Source organism: Mizuhopecten yessoensis, unplaced genomic scaffold (genome assembly GCF_002113885.1).
Source record: "Mizuhopecten yessoensis strain PY_sf001 unplaced genomic scaffold, ASM211388v2 scaffold1595, whole genome shotgun sequence".
Lineage (NCBI taxonomy): Eukaryota > Metazoa > Mollusca > Bivalvia > Pectinida > Pectinidae > Mizuhopecten > Mizuhopecten yessoensis.
The window spans coordinates 625,909-647,970 of NW_018404125.1; the positions used below are offsets into that span (position 1 = coordinate 625,909).

The 22,062-nt window shown below is 35.4% G+C and overlaps 1 protein-coding gene across 5 annotated transcripts in view; it reads right to left on the reverse strand.

Annotated features, from left to right (window-relative positions):
* Positions 1–22,062, reverse strand: part of LOC110465918 (DNA damage-regulated autophagy modulator protein 1-like) — a 174,195-nt gene that overhangs the window by 92,599 nt on the left and 59,534 nt on the right. For all 5 annotated transcript variants that reach the window (XM_021522099.1, XM_021522125.1, XM_021522091.1 and 2 more), the window contains one exon: positions 20,463–20,649. In XM_021522099.1, coding sequence (XP_021377774.1) covers positions 20,463–20,554 — 92 coding nt within the window. In that variant the 5' untranslated portion in view covers positions 20,555–20,649. The remainder of the gene's footprint in view (positions 1–20,462; positions 20,650–22,062) is intronic.

The window sequence follows — 22,062 nt, forward strand, 5'->3', positions numbered from 1 at the left end:
TAATTTAATGTTTTTTTCAATTGGGAAACAAATAATTGATTTTGTCTTTTGCTATGATAATACTGATATTACATTTCACCTAGTAATGCCTATGTCTGTATTTGATAAATATATATATAAATGTTGAAGGAGTTGTGCCGAATCTTCTTGGTAATATTTTTGGCAAATAACTAAGTTTTAACTAAATACAATAGCAAATAATTAAGCATTCAACTGCTTTTCAATAACAAACATAGAAAAAAACGAAGGTGAATCTGAGTACAGGAATATTGTATAAAACGCGCTTTATTTTAATTTTCATGTATAATTCGGAAGCAGTTTGATTGCCTACGTTTGTCATCTGAAAGCCGTTAATTCTTTTCCTTTTGATTTGACATTACCTAAATTTGTACAGGAGCGGCGAAATTAACGTCTGATATAAACAGCAAAGACATCTGTCATCTAGTTTCAGTTGTACCAAGGAAACTAACTGTTGAATAAACTATGTTTATTGACATAGAGACATCCGTCGGCACCAATAAATCGATACTCTGAATAAACATATATTTAAATAAAAAATCAAATCAATATGAATCATGTTTTTTTCTTAACTGCCGTGTATATCTAATCCAATAGCCAAATACAAGGGAATCGGTGTGACACTAATTGACAATGTAATGCGTAAATGATTGGTACAGTTCAATAACAGATTTTATAAAACTAATATAGAGTCCATGTTTGGTTGTTTATCATGAAATAATGTTGGAAATGAATGGTAAAAGCGAAGGTCATAGAAGCGACAATGTCAAAGCTGATTATTTTGAGCAATAAACAGGAAGTAAATCGATGCATATTTAGACACATTTATCAAAATCAATGTCGATCGTTGATTTTTATTAAACAGAAGCATTTGACTGTCAAACTGTATATATCTAAAATGTATGCTCTGTCGCGGTATATTTTCTAAATATATTTTATTTAAATGCTGCGGTTGCATATTGAAGAATCTTAGAGTCACATCGTTCCATGATGGCATACAAACAATTGTTGATGAGGAAAAACGGAATCTAAATGAAAGTCGAACTAATATGAAAACACTCAATAGAACAAAGCCCATAATATCTCCAGCTATAGTATGTTTGCACTCACATCGCTATCAAACAATATAGTGTTCCGTCCACAATCTAATCGAGGATCGCCTGCGGACGAGGACAATGCGGCTTCAATAATCCAAGTACAAATTGTATCTCCCAGAAAACAGATAACTGTAATAAATCAGAACAAATAGCCTTTGTGAAGGCATGGCCACGGGATATTTGGAGACACAGTTCGAATTATTAAACATTATGGGGTTTCTTAGATTCCTACTGATGGTTGGAGATACAGTGTATTGGTTGAACGTCGACCAAAATTTGACAGACCTTTCAAGAATGATGTACATGTTGTATATTAAAGCACAATTTATCTATTCCAGAGGAACGGTACTGAATTGATGGTTGGTAATTGGTGGACTGTACCGTAGGAATACAGATTGAGGACAGCATGTCAGCGCATCAATTATTCACAGAATGCCCACAATGACTGATAGAACCACTCAGACTTAAGTAGATATTAAACCTAGTAATTTTATGGTTTTAGAATGTATGAAATAATTTACCCATCATTTCCGCCGTTCAATGACAATGGATTTCTTGTTGTATACCAAATGAAGTACCAATTCATTTTGTCCGGAGTCTGTCTCTATATATCAGACTAATAGTTATTTGCTGCCTCTCAGAAATACAACTGATGAAATATCTTTTCGATGAACATTAACCAGTTTACGTAATCGAAAGTGCTGTGGTTCGCTGACAATTATCCCTCCGCGAAAAAGTCCCAACTCATTTTCGTCAAATTTTTCTACGAGTCCGTTTTGGAACAATCTTACAATGATATGAAGTTACTTCCGTCCCATTCGCTCTATTTCGTTGAAGATTTGAACTTGTTGTCTTTTACATAAAGACAATTAAAGAAGACGGATAGATAACTATGAATACTCGCGAAGCCACGACAGCACCAAGTCAACAGAATAGAGATGATCCGATATTTTCGTTATGAACTGACCATCTACAATGGTTAAATATCTAGATATATAATCCAAATGTCTGCTTCTGGCATCATGCCAATTTATCAAGTTCAGTGTGACGGTCACAGTCTTTTGTGTGACTGACATAGTCTTATATGACAAAAACGAATGGATTGTATATGGGTAGACACGTGGATTGTATATGGGTAGACACGTGGATGGTATATGGGTAGACACGTGGGGATTGTATATGAGTAGACACGTGGATTGTATATGGGTAGACACGTGGATTGTATATGGGCAGACACGTGGATTGTATATGGGTAGACACATGGATTGTATATTGGTAGACACGTGTGGATTGTATATGGGTAGCCACGTGGATTGTATATGGGTAGACACGTGGGGTTTGTATTCAGATAAACCGGAAGGTTAGATTTGGGTAGACACGTGGAAATTTTAGTAGTAACTACATGTTCCCACTTAAGGCCGAAGTTCTGTTTTATAAATTAGCCAATTGTTCGGTTAAAGAATGTTATTTGTTTTATTGGAAAGGTCTTCCTTTTTAAATGCAGTAAGCCTGTAGACAATGCCATATGGTTTAGTAAAGTAGCCGGGTTATCTATTTCATTGAATTGCTGATATTAGTATTGGACTGTTGTAAACTACATCCGGACGGTCACATTATCGTGATCCACTGTTAATCGCCACACTTACCTTGATACATTGCATGTAAGAATTATAGTAAAACGATTTACATAGAAGTTCATTTTTATTCACTTGAATTTGACAGGCTGCTTAATTTTTGCTTGTCCCATTAGGTGAAGTACATGCATATATTTAATTACTTATACTACAAGTACCACAAGATGAGACTCGCCAATCATGATACGGTGTGACGTTCATGTTACCTTAGAGACTGTATTAAGACAAAGAGTGCTAATGTCGCCACGAAGACTCGCTCAGGATAGAGACCAATGTCTTGTATTTCCCTATTGAGACATGCAGAATCGTCATACAGAAGTCGCATGTAAGGCTTCAGAAATAACAGGATTTGAGAGGCTCGCCACTGATTCCTATCAAAGTCAATTAAACGGCGCACACTTGCGTCAGTAACTCTAGCAGTTAGAGACCGTGAGTTTAATCCGATCTCTGCGTGTAGAAAATACCCCACTAAAACAACACGCGGGGACTATACCATCAAACACGACTTGTTTCGTTCGTTATCAAGTGTTTGTATAGGTGTCAAATGCTAGTTCCTAAATGACCCTTGTGATGACAGGTACATGAAATGAGGAGACTAGAGGTAATAGCTTGACGTAGGCATTGACCTTCCACTGACCACAAACCTCATCTGTACATCAGATAAACCTGAAGGTTAGATTGAGAGTCTGACACCAGTCTCCTCATCAGATAAACCTACAGGGGAGATTGAGAGTCCGACTTCAGTCTCCCCATCAGATAAACCTGAAGGGTAGATTGAGAGTTGGACACAAGTCTCCTCATCAGATAAACCTACAGGGGAGATTGAGAGTCCGACTTCAGTCTCCCCATCAGATAAACCTACAGGGGAGATTGTGAGTCGGACATCAGTCTCCTCATCAGATAAACAGGAAGGTTAGATTGAGAGTCCGACATCAGTCTCCACATCAGATAAACCTAAAGGTTAGATTGAGAGTCCGACATAAGTCCCGTCATCAGATAAACCTACAGGGGAGATTGAGAGTCCGACATCAGTCTCCTCATCAGATAAACCGGAAGGTTAGATTGAGAGTCAGACATCAGTCTCCTCGTCAGATAAACCGGAAGGTTAGATTGTGAGTCGGACATCAGTCTACTCATTAGATAAAAATACAGGGAAGATTGAGAGTCCGACTTCAGTCTCCTCATCGGATAAACCTGAAGGTTAGATTGAGAGTCGGACATCAGTCTCCTCATCAGATAAACCGGAAGGTTAGATTTTGAGTCGGACATCAGTCTACTCAGTAGATAAAAATACAGGGGAGATTGAGAGTCCGACTTCAGTCTCCTCATCAGATAAACCTACAGGGGAGATTGAGAGTCCGACATCAGTCTCCGCATCAGATAAACCTACAGGGGAGATTGTGAGTCGGACATCAGTCTACTCATTAGATAAAAATACAGGGAAGATTGAGAGTCCGAATTCAGTCTCCTCATCGGATAAACCTGAAGGTTAGATTGAGAGTCCGACATAAGTCCCGCCATCAGATAAACCTACAGGGGAGATTGTGAATCGGACATCAGTCTCCTCATCAGATAAAACTGAAGGTTAGATTGAGAGTCGGCCATCAGTCTCCTCATCAGATAAACCTGAAGGTTAGATTGAGAGTCCGACATAAGTCTCGTCATCAGATAAAACTACAATTTTGGAAGTCCAACATGCGCTTCGTCGTCTGATTAACCTGCATAACCTTCTATAACTCAGCAGAGAGCACAAGCATGTATTGTCTTTACAGCTGTAGGGACAGGGTTGCGTGTAAGGACACAGCACCTACTTGGAGACAAGGAACTGTGGGCGAAAGATTCATTGTCTGTGAAATAGGACTGCTTACACTATATCTGCTGTATGGTTGTCAAAAGGGAGGAGGATCAATGTTCATTGATGTCATGCAGGAAACTGGGACGGAGTTATCAGACAAAATATCAGCGCTATCGCCATAGCAGTATGATTAGGTTTAACTATTGAAAGTATGCATTTTGCTTCGTTTCATATCTAGGCTAGAATCAAGTCACCAGTTATATATAGTACATTAAAACAAGACAGAGATTTAATGTCATGTAGCATTTACCTAAAATAAGTCATTTATGTCACTGCTGTATAGGAGAATGCATTGTTTATTGCTGTACAATACACCGACGGGGATATACGGTACTGGCTGTATACGGTATACACACAAGTGTGATCGGATCGATCATAGCCAAATTCACAATATCACTGGATTGACAAGAAACATTCGTCGGCGCTGTAATGAGATCTTCCTGTGCAGCCGTTCCTGGAATAGTTTATTTCAATAAAAATGTCAGTAAAGATTAAGAATTACGCGCGTCTTATAGCAGATACTGGCTTGTTTCAAGGTTTTATACTTCAACCAAGGATTTACCTCAAGACCTTATTCATAGATTCAGCAGAACATAAACCTTAGAATATAAGCTGACATGGTAAGAACTGACGTCAATACGGTTTGAAAGTGAAGGTGTCTATGGTGAGGGTTAACACGTATTTCCTTACAGAAAACAAACTACAGTGACATTAAACATGTATGGTCAGATATTCGAGTTCTGGTCTGACAATGATGATTTGTTCACATTCACAACACTGTCGTGTTGATTATATTGTCTTTATTTTATCTTTAGTATTAGTTGTTTTTATTTCATAAATAAAAACCACTCAATGTATTTCAGAAATGATTTCCCAAACCTAGTTGTTTGACCTGACCATACAGTGCCTAATGCATAGTTACTCTTATGACAGCGGTGTGGGGAACCAGTTTCTGTTGTTTCTGTTGATAGTTTATCTGTTGTGTTGAGGTTGATATTTTACCTGTTGTTTTGAGGTTGATAATTAACCTGTTGCTTTGAGGTTGGCCTTTAGTTATTGGACATTAAACCAACATGAAGTGGTGTCTGGCGGTGTTATAAATAAGTACAATAATTATCTGTAGCTAATCGGGAGTTAGGATCGGGACACGAATTGGATGACAAAAACAGTTTGCTTTTGACACGTTACTTTCAGGTTTACCTTTAGCACTAAACTGTCTGGTTACACAACTTTTACATGCATAACCAATCGGAAAATACAGTTTGGACAGACAGACAGACATAGAACAAATACGATGCTCAAAAATAACAAAAACGCCTGCATCAAATGAAGCAGATGCAACTGAAGATAACGTTTTCAACACCGAGTAGTTGCTAGTTTTGCACATGACACTGTATAGCCGTCGACACGTCGTAGATATTGACTCAGCTTGGACGGTTATTAGCGGTATTCTTTATACCACGTCTGTGAACATAATATGTTGAGAAGGATTGCAGATATTTTTATGACTGACGGTAGTAACAGGAAATGGCTGACTAAGTAATCCCAGGTCGACAGATGATCATGATGGGATTGTTTTAACATCAAATGTATATAATTACCTATGCACGTAAGGGCAATTTTCTGGCAACCAACCAATATCTTCAAAAAGATAACAAATTTGCACAAAAATTGAGGTATAATTATGACATTGGTGTTATACTTGATTGATGATAATTTAATTGTGTGCTTTAAGTATTGCGCAAATTGATAATATATTGTGATTGCGCCAATTCATTAATGCGCTAATCTGTCCAAATTCGATTAGTCATCGGTGCAAAAAGGTACTACAGGTAGAAATAAAATTAAAGTTAAAGATATGATCGAATAAAAAAATATATATACACAATAATAAAACCCAGACACCATTAGACACGGTCATTGTTGGCACCAAAACAGTAGGGAAGACATTATTGTAAGCCAACATCTAGGCAAGAGAGAAGAGAGAATGTTTAATGTAACCACCATGGCCTTACAACCCATCAGTTCATAAGGACAATACAGTAGAGCGTTAGGTCTATAAACATGAAATATCAAGTCCTGTATAGGGTCAACTAGGAATTTTATACTGTACGTCATGACCTATAAATGTAAGTGCATCAACAAAATAGGTAATGCATGGAATGTAAGAAAATTACCAAGGACAGGTAACAAGGAGGCAGGAAGAAACACACTTATATTAAGTATCCACATTTACATGGTAACTAAAGGAAACCACAGAAAACTTACAGAATGTAGGCTTCATTTACATGGTAACTAAAAGGAAGCACGGAACAATTAAAGAAGGTAATAATAATTTACATGGTAACTCAACGGAAACACGGAACACTTAATAAATATAAGCTTCATTTACATGGTAACTAAACGGAAACACGGAACAGTATAGTTGTCAGTATGTATTTATCATACGGTGTACTGATATCTAGCTCATCTTTATTGCGATTTTAGTCTGGCAATATAAAAGCACGAGATAAGGTAATTCGGTAATATGAAGGTTGTTTCCGGTGATACGGTTACATATTCACGTGAGCTCAGAAAAAATAACACTGAAAATGTCCGCACCGAAATTTCGATTATTACCGTCTGAGAACAAAGTACAGTGTATGAATTGTCAATGTTCGTGTCACATATGCTGTAAAAGTATTTATTTTAGCGGACTCAAATATTAGCGTATTATAAGATTGTTAAAGATAAGCACATTGATGAACTCGTGTATTATTAATATATGCAATTGAAAACTTTATAGACTTCAATAAGCGCAATCATAATTTAGCGGAATATTCAGAATGCGAAATGCGATGTAAATATAATACCGCTGAAATAGGCTCCCTTGTTTGGTTGTTTTAGGCACAACGTAATATTAAGTTATTTAACATAAAGCATGTATACATGTAACTAAAGAATATAAAAGAAGAAAGGCTGCAATAAGGGTACACCTATTATTTTTAGACGCAGAGTCGCCGAATGTATGTACAAACTTGACCATTTCTCGTGTGTTTAGACCGTGTCAATGCGGCAAACTGAAACAGGTGCTCAGTGTACGCCATGCGCCATACATCTTTAGTATACAGTATCAACACTAAAAATTGTATTCTTTACATTTTTAATAACTGGATATGCTTATCACAGTACAAAGATATATTGGACATATTCCATCAATGTTAGATAACAGTACAAATCAATTTGAAACACAATCTTCCCTACAACAGCCTCTTACGCCGTTGGTTTTGTGAAAACCATACACAAACCATCTTGATCAAAAAGCAATTACGGTCGAGGCATGCAACGTTTAACGCCATACAAATAGTTCTCCAACAAATAGTTTCTTTATTAACTTTATCGTAATAACCAATTCCCTTACACAGTTCAAAATCGCTGTCGATAAAACAGTTTAATTTTTTTTTTCCTCTCTCAAGTTTGACTAGAATGAATTCCGTTGGAAAGTGCAAGCATGCTGAAATTTCGTTGTGTTTAGTTTGTATAAAATGTGCACCCTTGATGCACTCAGAACTGCGATGTCTCGTTATCTTCAGCCATTAAAAGAAGCAACTGCAAATATTCGGACACCTTCTAAAACACAAGAGTCCATTGGTCCCTGTAAGAAATCTCATTTAATTCGATAAAAGCTTATCTGTCCATATATTGTGACACATATCATGATGGAAACAGTATCCGACCCCCGGGCATCGGAAGTGCATTGCAGTGTGATTGGACTCGACAGCCCTGACCATCAGATAACTTATCAAGATTCCAATTGCGTCATCATATTATGTACCATAATGCCGATGAAACTCCGATCCATGAAAATGGTCGCATATCACATTGCATTACATGCCATAAAACTGTACATACTGTGTATAATGTCTTCAAACGCAAAGAGTGTTAATGCATTTATTATATTCGGACATTTCATTATTCAAATACATGTAAACTGTCGCTTGGACATAAAGGCCGGAATATGTTGTTACTCGGGGACGTAGCTCATGTTTTACTGCTCATGCTTCCGTCCTTTACATGTAATAAGGACGAACCATCATTTCTGGTGAAGGAAACTGAAGAACAAGAGAAAACTAGCGACATGCGGGTAATACTGGCGACAGCTCCACGTCGAGTATTATATGTCAGACATACTAGGTCATTTAGCATCGACTCACGAGTTACATGTACGTACATCGACATTTATTCTAAAAATATGTTTGATATTATCGGAGATGTTTCGACCTATTATTTGTTGGAACTATGTCGACATTTTCTGGGATAAATTTGTTAAGATAATTATCACGTACAAGTAATTCTGGGGTAGCCATTGTGATCGACACACCATGTACAATGTATAAATCTAGTTTGCGGAACCTGACACGAGGCATGCCAATGTAGTCTGAAGCTGCTCGAGATGACGATTATTAAGGTGTCACTGTAGTGGATGATATCTCCAAGCTCAAACTTAGTACTCATTAAGCCGCCATATATAAATATCCACGGACTGAACTCATCCGCTTTTATTTACTACTGTCAGCCACGCGAGAAAGTGTTTAACCGAGACGCCGTTTTAACACAACGATTACGCGAGTTAAGATCAATGCCACGTTTATTTTTCAACTAGGATTGGTGATTGAATTCAAAAATTTGAGCCTGGTTAAATTGCTTTCCGTCTGGTGATGTTACTGTCAGCATAAATCATTACGTTGGATCGGTAAGGCATCAAGGTCATGATAGAGGTCGACAGTAATACATGCATGTCAGAAAGGGAGAGCTATTCGTGGTATAACAGTAGCAGAGCGATTCCTTCAGTCAAATAATGAGTACACATTGTATGTTTACAACATCCATAATAGGGCGTATGTGAACCAGCAACGTAGCGAAAGCCATAATTACGGGTGTATTTAAACAGTTATGTAGTAAAAACCATAACTATTGGTGTATTTAAACAGTTATGTAGTAAAAAAACATTATTATTGGTGTATTTTAGCAGGTATGAAGCAAAAACCATAACTATTGGTGTATTTTAACAGTTATGTAGTAAAAACCATAACAATTGGTGTATTTAAACAGTTATGTAGTAAAAAAACATTATTATTGGTGTATTTTAGCAGGTATGAAGCAAAAACCATAACTATTGGTGTATTTTAACAGTTATGTAGTAAAAACCATAACAATTGGTGTATTTAAACAGTTATGTAGTAAAAACCATAACTATTGGTGTATTTAAACAGTTATGTAGTAAAAACCATTATAATTGGTGTATTTAAACAGTTATGTAGTAAAAAAAACATTATTATTGGTGTATTTTAGCAGGTATGAAGCAAAAACCATAACTATTGGTGTATTTTAACAGTTATGTAGTAAAAACCATAACAATTGGTGTATTTAAACAGTTATGTAGTAAAAACCATAACTATTGGTGTATTTAAACAGTTATGTAGTAAAAACCATTATAATTGGTGTATTTAAACAGTTATGTAGTAAAAAAACATTATTATTGGTGTATTTTAGCAGGTATGAAGCAAAAACCATAACTATTGGTGTATTTTAACAGTTATGTAAAAAAAATATTATTATTGGTGTATTTTAACAGTTATGTAGCAAAAAACATTATTATTGGTGTATTTTAACAGGTATGAAGCAAAAACCATAACTATTGGTGTATTTTAACAGTTATGTAGTAAAAACCATAACTATTGGTGTATTTAAACAGTTATGTAGTAAAAACCATAACTATTGGTGTATTTAAACAGTTATGAAGCAAAAACCATAACTATTGGTGTATTTTAGCAGTTATGTAGCAAAAACCATTATTATTCGTGTATTTTAACAAGAATGAAGGGAAAAACATATTTATGGGTGTATTTCAAAAGTTATGTAGCAAAAACCATGATTATGGGTGTATTTTAACAGTTAAGTAGCAAAAACCATAACTATGGGTGTATTTTAACAGTTATGTAGAAAGAAAAAAAAGATATTGGTGTATCTTAACAGTTATGTAGAAAGAAAAAAAAGATATTGGTGTATCTTAACAGTTATGTAGCAAAAACCATAATTATGGGTGTATTTTAACAGTTATGTAGCAAAAAACATAGTTATGGGTGTATTTTAACAGGTATGTAAAAAAAATATTATTATTGGTGTATTTTAACAGTTATGGAGCAAAAACCATAATTATGGGTATATTTAACAGTTATGTAGCAAAAACCATAACTATGGGTGTATTTTAACAGTTATGTAGCAAAAACCATAATTATGGGTATATTTAACAGTTATGTAGCAAAAACCATAACTATGGGTGTATTTTAACAGGTAGTTATGTAGCAAAAACCATAACTGTTGGTGTATTTTAACAGTTATGTAGTAAAAACCATAACTATTGGTGTATTTAAACAGTTATGTAGTAAAAACCATAACTATTGGTGTATTCAAACAGTTATGTAGTAAAAAACATTACTATTGGTGTATTTAAACAGTTATGTAGTAATAACCATTATTATTGGTGTATTTTAACAGGTATTAAGCAAAAACCATAACTATTGGTGTATTTTAACAGTTATGTAGCAAAAACAATAATTAGGTGTGTATTTTAACAGTTATGTAACAAAAAACATTATTATAGGTGTATTTTAAAAGTTATGTAGCAAAAACCATTATTATTCGTGTATTTTAACAAGAATGAAGGGAAAAACATATTTATGGGTGTATTTCAAAAGTTATGTAGCAAAAACCATGATTATGGGTGTATTTTAACAGTTAAGTAGCAAAAACCATGATTATGGGTGTATTTTAACAGTTATGTAGCAAAAACCATAACTATGGGTGTATTTTAACAGTTATGTAGAAAGAAAAAAAAATATTGGTGTATCTTAACAGTTATGTAGTAAAAACCATAACTATTGGTGTATTTAAACAGTTATGTAGTAAAAACCATAACTATTGGTGTATTTTAACAGTTATGTAGTAATAACCATTATTATTGGTGTATTTTAACAGGTATGAAGCAAAAACCATAACTATTGGTGTATTTTAACAGTTATGTAGCAAAAACCATAATAAGGTGTGTATTTTAACAGTTATGTAACAAAAAACATTATTATTCGTGTATTTTAACAAGAATGAAGGGAAAACCATATTTATGGGTGTATTTCAAAAGTTATGTAGCAAAAACCATGATTTTGGGTGTATTTTAACAGTTAAGTAGCAGAAACCATATTTATGGGTGTATTTTAACAGGTAGTTATGCAGCAAAAAACATAATTATGGGTGTATTTTAACAGTTGTGTAGCAAAAACAATAGTTATGGGTGTATTTTAACAGGTATGTACAAAAAAACATTATTATTGGTGTATTTTAGCAGGTATGAAGCAAAAACCATAACTATTGGTGTATTTAAACAGTTATGTAGTAATAACCATTATTATTGGTGTATTTTAACAGGAATGAAGCCAAAACCATAATTATGGGTGTATTTTAACATTTAAATAGCAAAAACCATCGTTATGGGTGTATTTTAACAGGTATGTAAAAAAAATATTATTATTGGTGTATTTTAACAGTTATGTAACAAAAAACATTATTATAGGTGTATTTTAACAGTTATGTAGCAAAAACCATAGTTATGGGTGTATTTAAACAGGAATGAAGCGAAAACCATAATTATGGGTGTATTTTAACAGTTGTGTAGCAAAAACCATAGTTATGGGTGTATTTTAACAGTTATGTAGCAAAAACCATAATTATAGGTGTATTTTAACATTTATGTAGCAAAAACCATAACTATGGGTGTATTTTAACAGTTATGTAGCAAAAATAATCATTATTGGTGTATTTTAACAGTTATGTAGCAAAAACCATAATTATGGGTGTATTTTAACAGTTATGTAGAAAAAATAATAATTATTGGTGTATTTTAACAGGAATGAAGCGAAAACCATAATTATGGGTGTATTTTAACAGTTATGTAGCAAAAATAATAATTATTGGTGTATTTTAACAGGAATGAAGCGAAAACCATAATTATGGGTGTATTTTAACAGTTATGTAGCAAAAACCATAGTTATGGATGTATTTTAACAGGTATGTAGCGAAAACCATAATTATAGGTGTATTTTAACAGTTATGTAGCAAAAACCATAATTATGGGTGTAGTTTAACAGTTATGTAGCAAAAACCATAATTATGTGTGTATTTTAACAGTTATGTTGCAAAAACCATAGTTATGGATGTATTTTAATAATTATGTAGCGAAAACCATAATTATAGGTGTATTTTAACAGTTAAGTAGCAAAAACCATAATTATGGGTGTATTTTAACAGTTATGTAGCAAAAACCATAGTTATGGGTGTATTTTAACAGTTATGTAGCAAAAATCATAGTTATGGGGGTATTTTAAGAAGTGTGTACAAAAAAACATTATTATTGGTCTATTTTAACAGGAATGAAGCGAAAACCATAATTATGGGTGTATTTTAACATTTAAATAGCAAAAACCATCGTTATGGGTGTATTTTAACAGGTATGTACAAAAAAACATTATTATTGGTGTATTTTAACAGGAATGAAGCGAAAACCATAGTTATGGGTGTATTTTTACAGTTATGTAGCGAAAGGCATACTAATGTATATGTTTAAAAGGTAAGTAGCATAATCAATAAATCTGTTATTGATGTTATGTTAACATGTTATGATACGTTAACTAGCTACCTACATTATGTAGTGCAATCAATAATTCAATTATTGGTTTGTTAACTAGCTACGTAGCAAAACCAATTAATCAATTGTGGGTGTATGTTAAGCAGCTACGTAATGATATCCAGGGCTTGTTTATATCCTTAACGTATCTGAAAAAAATGTTTCACTAGTACCTGTTGTGCCGGACATCCGGGCACATGGGCTCTTTGTTCAGTAAAATGAACAGATCAATGTGGAGTCACAGGGAATCAACAGAAAACCGGATCGAAGTGAGAGCTCTAACGCATACGGGCGTTAACATAGCCAATTAGTTTAAGTGAATACATCATTTAGAAAGAAATACATTAATTTCCTTCTCGGTACACGCAGTGTGAGAGAAATCCTTTGATTTAATTTGACGACCGTAACACACAATGCCACAAGTATTAAGACAAATTTGATGCTCTAACAGGACCATTAACACCGTACTAGACGAGCTGGCATGGTCACGTGTGTAATATCTCAAAATAGCAATTAGAAGGACGTCAACTAATTGCTGGAAAGAAACATTTTCCGTTAATGGCGATGACTACGATTTGGTCCTAGACATCATCAGGGAGGTCTCTCGATCTACTTACAGTTGCAACATGACTATTTTGAGAAAAGTGAAAAACTTTTGTACGGGGCTACTGGGGAAGAACTGAAAAGCTGCTGCTTGAGACCGCTAAGATTTGTTATCAGATTTGATAACCATAAACATAATTGATTGTACCCGCGGTGGTTACTAGAGTTGATCAACAGTGACACAAACCTTAATGACAATAAATAGCAAAGTAATTTTAAGATTGTAGTATAAATTGCATTTTGAATTATATTGTTGAATATTAATCAATAAATCATAAAATCCATCTTAAGGATGCTGATATGAAATCTCAATATCGCTCTGTATGAATTGCGCATGTAACAGTTCTTATGAAAAAAGTAACCTGTTCCTCCCCAATTGGAAAATAATCAAAGGAAAAGTTTAAAATAAGACACTATCGCTTTAATAAAGTGCAACATGACTATTTTGAGAGAAGTAAACACTTTTGTAAGGGGGTACTGGGGAAGACCTGAAAAGCTGTTGCTTGACACCGCTAAGATTTGTTATCAAAACGACCATAAACATAATTGACTGTACCCGAAACAGCAATTAAAAAACTCGGTTGTAATATCTACAATGATATACTTGTAGACATGACATCACCAGACCAGGTAAAAATGAAGTAAATGTACAATGTACTTGGTGGCATGACGTCACGTGAAATAAGTGACGGTGAAATCTGTATTTGGTGACATAACATTATGAGTAGTATGTACATGTAACTGTATGGCATATTTCGTACATAGTTGATTGTTAAGATTTTGCGCCCTTGCTACAAATAGAGTCACAGTAAGGTGTCTGCTTACTTATATTTACGTTTTCACTGCCTCTTATGTTCTTTTTTAACTTAAAATTTATTTCTAAAAATAAAAATGCCCGCCTTATCGACAGTCCACACAATTTCGTTCAATAGTTTGAACAGCGTATTGTCACGTGCTGATTGGCAAACAAAGTAGTACTTTGAAATTTTAACAAACACTTCAATTTTATTCCACAATTCAGTATCAATACAATTGCGTATGATATGTCTATAGGATGATTTAAGTTGTTCAATAGAACTCTGAGCTGAAAGTTAAATTTGAAATTGTTTCGATTTTTCCCCGGAACAAATTTCGCTCATGGACAAATACAGTGAACACCGTAAATCCGACCTTGCCCTCCACGAGGGAGTTATTTTTGGAAGTTAATTCGAACTTTTCTCTTTGCTCATTTTGTGAAGAATCCAGGCGTGAATGTATTTGTTGATTGTATGGGAATCTGACAACAGTCGGTAGATTCTATAACATCCTCGTTATTTGACATGTCGTCAGAAACTGAGGAACCGTGGATGCGAGACGCGTGAAACTGGTAGCGTTTGAAGTGAGTGATCTTGCGACGGAGCACAGGTTCGTTACAAATGTCTGAAATGTTTATGTGTGCTGTGACTCATATCAGTAGGTCTGTAACATATGTGTCAGTAGGTCTATAGAATATGTGTATTTCAGACATTTGTAACGAACCCCTGTTCAGTGCAGTGTAACAGACGATATTTCTGATAACCGATGTGCATTTTGTACGATATTGCAGACATTGGTCTTGTTTTCGTTGAAATAAAAGTGGGTTTTTTATTTTATTTTTTATTTTGCACATAAATTTGCAATGACATTGTCAAATCTCACAATGTCCAGCGTTATTTCAGCAGTCGTCATGTTTATTTATATTGGATAATGTAGTTCCGGTCAGTGTTGTATTAATACGCTAAGAATTGTGTCTCGTGATGCATGGTTATTAAAGTCCAATCAACGACACAGCTTTTTCAAAGAGGCTATATAGTGACAATGCCATGCAAATGTAAATATATCGGATACATGACACCTCGAGAAGAAAGTGGCTGAATGATTGATTTATACGTGATATATATAGAGGATCTGACACGATTGTTCATGTTATATTGAATTTATTGAACGAGTTTATTAATTTCATATGAAATTATTTAACGAGTTTGATAAATTCAATATTACATGAACACGAGTCTTAGATTTTATTTATTATATAATTCGAGAAAAACTATTTTTCTTGACACGTCTCCTCTATATACGTTGTACCGATGGCTGACGAAAGGACGCATTACATGCATTTTGTTTGGAGCTCGCTGCGCCACAAAAAATAGTTTCAGAAACTTTTTCCCGAGAACCTTTTAAATGAAGAAACAATCATTTAGGTTTTCACCATCAATCAATGTTTTAATAATTATCATAACAACATTAATACTCATTTTTGATGCGAAAACCATTCAACGAATTGGCTTATTTGGCACAACGGCGCGTGCACAGTCAAGGTAAAGGTCATCACAATACACATCGAAATCTGCACTTTTTAAAGGTTTACAGGGACTGGAGTGATTATCCCTCTCTATAACACAAGAACATTTCTTAGGAAAGGATTGTTGCTGAATGTGAACCTCGATGTTTCCGCCTGTCACTGAGCCAGAAAATATACTGTGGAATCCGCCATGAAACTGGAACACGGATTAAGTTGACCGGTTACAAGTGTTGGCCATTGATTGTGTGTATGTCGGAGAAGTTCAAGTGGAATTTGAACATGCAGGTGTTGAATTTGTGTGAAGCTTACACTCGTGTTTATATACTATTGAATTTATTAAACTCGTTTGTTAATTTCATTCTCCCAGGGCCCCTGCCTCTGCTATCAATGCAAACAGTAACTCGCTCAGCCATTTTGTTTACAAACTAAGAAGTTGTAGTGCGTAGGAATATCACCTGTTTCCCAAGGTGACAAGACTCATTTGCATGTTTATTGTGCGTGTGCTATATCGTTTTTATTGAACGGCAATATTGCACGGAAATAGCCTGTATTATATAATTGATATAGATACAATATAACTGGGAAGCTTGATGATCTTTTGTAGATGTGACACCATGAGAGGTAGGTTACCGGATGATCTTTTTATAGACATGACATCAAGCGAAGTTAGTAACTGGATGATATATATTTATAGACGTGACACGATGAGAATTGGGTAAATGGGTGACCTATTTATAGTCATGACACGATGGGAAGTAGGTAACATGATGATCTATATATAGACGTGACACGATGAGAAGTAGTTAACTTGGTGATCTATTTATAAACGTGGCACGTTGGGAAGTGGGTAACTTGGTGATCTATTTATAGACATGAGACGATGAGAAGTACATGTAGGTTACCGGATGTATTATTTATAGAAGTGACACGTCATTGCTACCAACCTAGCGACGGACCACCTGTACTTGTCTCGCGCGGATGAGATCCGAAATACCAACATATTGATCGTTAGTCTTCCAGGATATTCCGTTTCCTGATCAGGACGCCAATTACTGCACTGTTACGGTATCACGTGCTTGTCACAAGTTTCGATTGTAACCGCGTACGAAAGAAGTGGTGTCACATCTGACTATGCCAGTGACAGAAAGAGAGAAAAAATCAATTACGAATTCCTTTAATTCCTTTCCCCGGAAACAGTGGAGTCTAGTAACATATGATCGAAGTATAAAGGCACCCGAACTGTAAACCAATATGATTCCTTCTCTAGAAATCAAGTATCCAACTGAACAGATCGGCAACGCCCACCCCATCACCCTTGCTGTCGAATTAACCAGGATTATATTTCCTTTTCCCCTTTGTATCGGATGCGGTTTACATTATGACTACACTGACAAACACAAGTATAACCTATTTCGCGTATATACTAGCAGACTGTTTTAGCATAAGAAAGACTGAATCGTTATCGCCGAAGATCGATCTAGGAATAGTTTTACCACGATGAGATGTAAGATTCTGAGCACATCCATCATAGGAGTGCCGCATTTCACTGTAGCGGTGAAGCAAGCGAACCAACCTTGGAGTTCTGCAGATATGTTTGTGAAGATGCTCTGAAAGATTTCCTTCTTTCTGTGGCAAGGTAAATGAACTGATATCTACGGTATTGATGGGGCAAGGCATTGTAATGAATTATGGATGCCATGATTTTTAAACCTACCAGCTAAATTATTGACGAGTCGATTTTAATGAATAATGTATGATAAAAAAGTGTATTGCGAATGATGTTTGTACTCATAGAAACTGAAGTACTATCCACCAACCAATTATTTATTACCAGAGAAGCAATTAAATATCGGATATCACTCGTTTCTCTACCAACCCGTTTATTTTAATAGAAACGGATATATCGACAGAGTTCAAATTTTTGTTGTTCTCATTAAAGTAATGTCAACTTGCTATACTCTCGGGAATCGTAAGATCAATCTTAAGTGTCTCGTTAGGAACACAGTGCTGATACTACTAACAGTGAATGCTTATTTATATACTCGATATCAAGTTTGATGATAGAACCGACCTCACCTGTGTGTATAGATTTATTTTCGTTTATAGGCTGTAGTGTCCCATTAACAGCCAAAGACATTTGATTGCCTCGATGTGTTGTATGTATGTGTCCGTGTGTGTATGTCTGCGGGAGGCGATACGCTAGTTCAGTTCTCTTCTTGTGATAGCGGGGAATTGAGGCCGACTTTAGAGTGTGTTTTCTTTATAAGGAAAAATCATACTGAAGGCACCCAGACCAGTATCCTCCAGGTCACAGTATACTGATAGCAAATAAACGGTCGTAGCGCCTAACCCACATGTTGATAGTTTAGCAGGGAAACACTTGCCATGTTAAGGACTTCGGTATGTCCCAGCCTGGGGACAGAATCAATTGCCGTTCTCGCATAGGCATACGTTGTGTATTACAATACCAGTTCACCATTGCTATGTATCAGATATCAGTCGTCATTTATCAAATGTCAATGTACCAATCGTCAATAACCGCAAAATAAGGTATTAGTCGTTAATTTCCAAATGTCATAGTACCATGCCATTTGTCGGTTACCTAGAATCAAAGTATCAGTCGTAAATTATCAAGTGACAGTTTTAAATCACAATGTGCCAAAATAACAGTCGCCAATTACCACAATAAAAGTACAAGTTGTCAATTACCACGTATCAAAATACCATTTGTCAATTACCATTGTCAAAAGCACCAATCGCAATTATCATAATCATAATAGCAATTGTCAAATACTACGTATGAAAGTACCAATTGTCAGTTACAAAGGTCAAAGTGCCACTTATACAAACTAGTGTGCAGTACCGGTATTATTTATTTGTATTCGAGCGAAAAAAACAATACATTTTTTTGTACGTTTGTATTTTATGTGATAGGAGAAAAATAATGCAACAATTGCTTTTTAGAAACCAATACAAAGATATGAAAACAGTTACCTTTTTTTACAAGAAGGAAAATAATATGTTTGCCGTTCGCTATTGGATATGGAAATAAAATCGTTATTCACAACAGTGTGTCCTTCATACTCAAACCCGTATTTTCACTCTTCCTACTGGTTTCTATGTAAGAGAAACTAAGATAGTTCTGTCATACAACAACAGTAGAGCAATGGTCTAGCTTGTACACAAGGGGACTGACCAGAAATAACTACTAGCATCTACTAAGTGCTAGTCGTAAACAACATTATACACGAAAACAAATCTTGGTACATTTTCCTTAAATAAAAACTAAATTAAAAGCATAGTGCGAGAACCCTATATATTATACTTTTCATTCCGTTGTCTATAAAGACACACTTTTGCTGTATTGCGTTAACCCTTTTGTCAGCCTGTAATAATTGATATATTGACTGGAATGTACCTGTGGGTCCTTTGGGGAAAACTAGTGTTAAATATATCATGTACATTCAAATGTACAACAAAACTCGACAGCTATTAAAATGCAATTAATAATTAATAAACAATTTCAAGGAAACAAATTGCCCAAGATATTCAATTCATTACGTGTAATGATGTATACAACACCATTATGTAGCAAATGGTCAGCAAAATCCTTGGTTTATAGAAAATATGTAATTGTCTATATACAAGTGAAGTTTATTGTGATTATGTTTGTTCATATTTGCTTTCATCAAATGGGTCTAGGATATAGAGATATACATCAAATCGTCAGCAATTCTAAGGCGCTGATTAGGCACATCAACCTGTCCCATTGGCGGCTCGTCACTGTTAATCTGAAGTATGTGACATGCCATGTTAGCGTGTTTTGTGACAGTTAAGCTCTCCTGCCAATCTGACATGCAAAGCACGTGTCACCTGTACGACGATGGTCAATTACGATCCCCCGTGGTCAATGGTTATATCACTGTAGGGTAGTAAATCGGCCATAATCAGCGTAAAATTGATCGGTCATGTATCTATATTAATAAGGATTTGTCAATAAAACCAGGTACCGTGAAGTCAATGTATCTCTAGTGATAGCGTTATGTGGAGTAATTGATCAAATTGTACCTATTACACAGTACATATTACACAGCACCTATTACACAGTACATATTACACAGCACCTATTACACAGTACATATTACACAGTACCTATGAAGTGGACAGGCCTAACAAGCAAAACACTGTAAAGGATGAATTACATGCAATGTATACTCACGTTAGCAAAACTGTTGAAAATATCCACGAAAACGTGAAAATCGGCAAAATCCACAACACTTTTCCAAGTAACTGATAAAGCGTCAAGCACATTTTGGTGGTATATTTATCCTTTAAGTAACTGGCTGTGACGTCCACGGTTGACGTGAATCATAGAAGTGTTCCTTTCACCAGAAACGGAGACGAATCTGCAACGACAAGAAACACAAACTCTTAGAATACACACGACGGTGAGTGTCCTGCAGTCCCTCAATAAGCTTCAAGTCCACGCGGCGTTCTGTGAACGGCCTCTTAGATCGATCGGCGGTCCGCAGTATGTCGCCTGCCCGTCACACCGTCCAACTATTAGATGTTATAGCAAGTTTAATTAAAACCCCGTACACGATTAGCAGCAGAAAACACATAAATTCTCGGTTGTAAACTGTTTAAAAGACATCTGAGATGGGAACTGTATGATGATACAGTCGTGAAATGTTCCCTAGCGAGGATAGCATGTTGTGTACGGTGCTGTAATTTTCTAAGGCGTACGTAATCATCCAGCCGTTGTAATATCCAAGAGAAAGCTATCTACGAGAGAGAAATCTGTAAAAGACTGTTGCTCGGTAGGTAATGATGATGCATCTAAAATCGTACTCAAGATAACACATTCGTTATTCCGTATTCCATAGTGTAAAGGCAACACGCATACGAAAATCGGCCGCTACAATGCAAACCCAATCCCAACAGTGGGCCCCTAATCCGCAATTATTAACTCTCTATGAAAACTCATTGTTCTGTTTAACGTTGTTTGTGAAGTATATTTCTTGTTTTGTTCATAATTGTCTTGTTACAGAATGGTGTCTATTGAACGATATGTAGCTATAGACTGATGGTGTCTAACCAGGAGTGCGTCACTGACTATTATGTCCTCAATATTTCCAATGTGTGATTCGAATACGTACAGTAAAACCTGTTCAAACCGTCACTAATCCTCCCGTTCGGAATAGACAGGTGTATTTGCTATGTTTAAGCTGTGTGTTTTGAAGCACACTCGTTGTTGGATTAGGCAGAGCACTGACCAGACATTCTACCCTGCATAGTCACAGATATCTCCGAACATGTGTGTGGCATGTTTCGATCTAACCAGTAATACTGGATTTGTTTTCTATCTCTCAAGAGCACAACATGTTAACATGTGTACATTTCAAATGTATTAGGATTTCAGATGGAAAGCCTGTCATCACAGGATCTTTAAATACAAAAGGGAAAGCGAGAAGGAACTGCAACCGACCACTTTTCCTTTATTGTTCAGATTAATGACGATGTCATGCATTTTAAATGTATTTTGTATAACTTAACCTTTATTCTAAGCACATTTCTTGGTAGCTTAAAACTGTCTATTCATCAACTTGTTAAAACTATCTACTAATGTGTAACAATCAAGGCCCATTGTGATTACGTTAATATTATATTTGTGAAATACACTTTTGTTTGCTCAAAGCAAACTATTTTCGCCGAGTTAATCTTGAATTGTGCATTTAAAAACAAAATAAATCAACACGTTAAATTGTACTTTATTGTTAATTACCATTACATCTTTCGACTCACAGGGTAATCCTCAT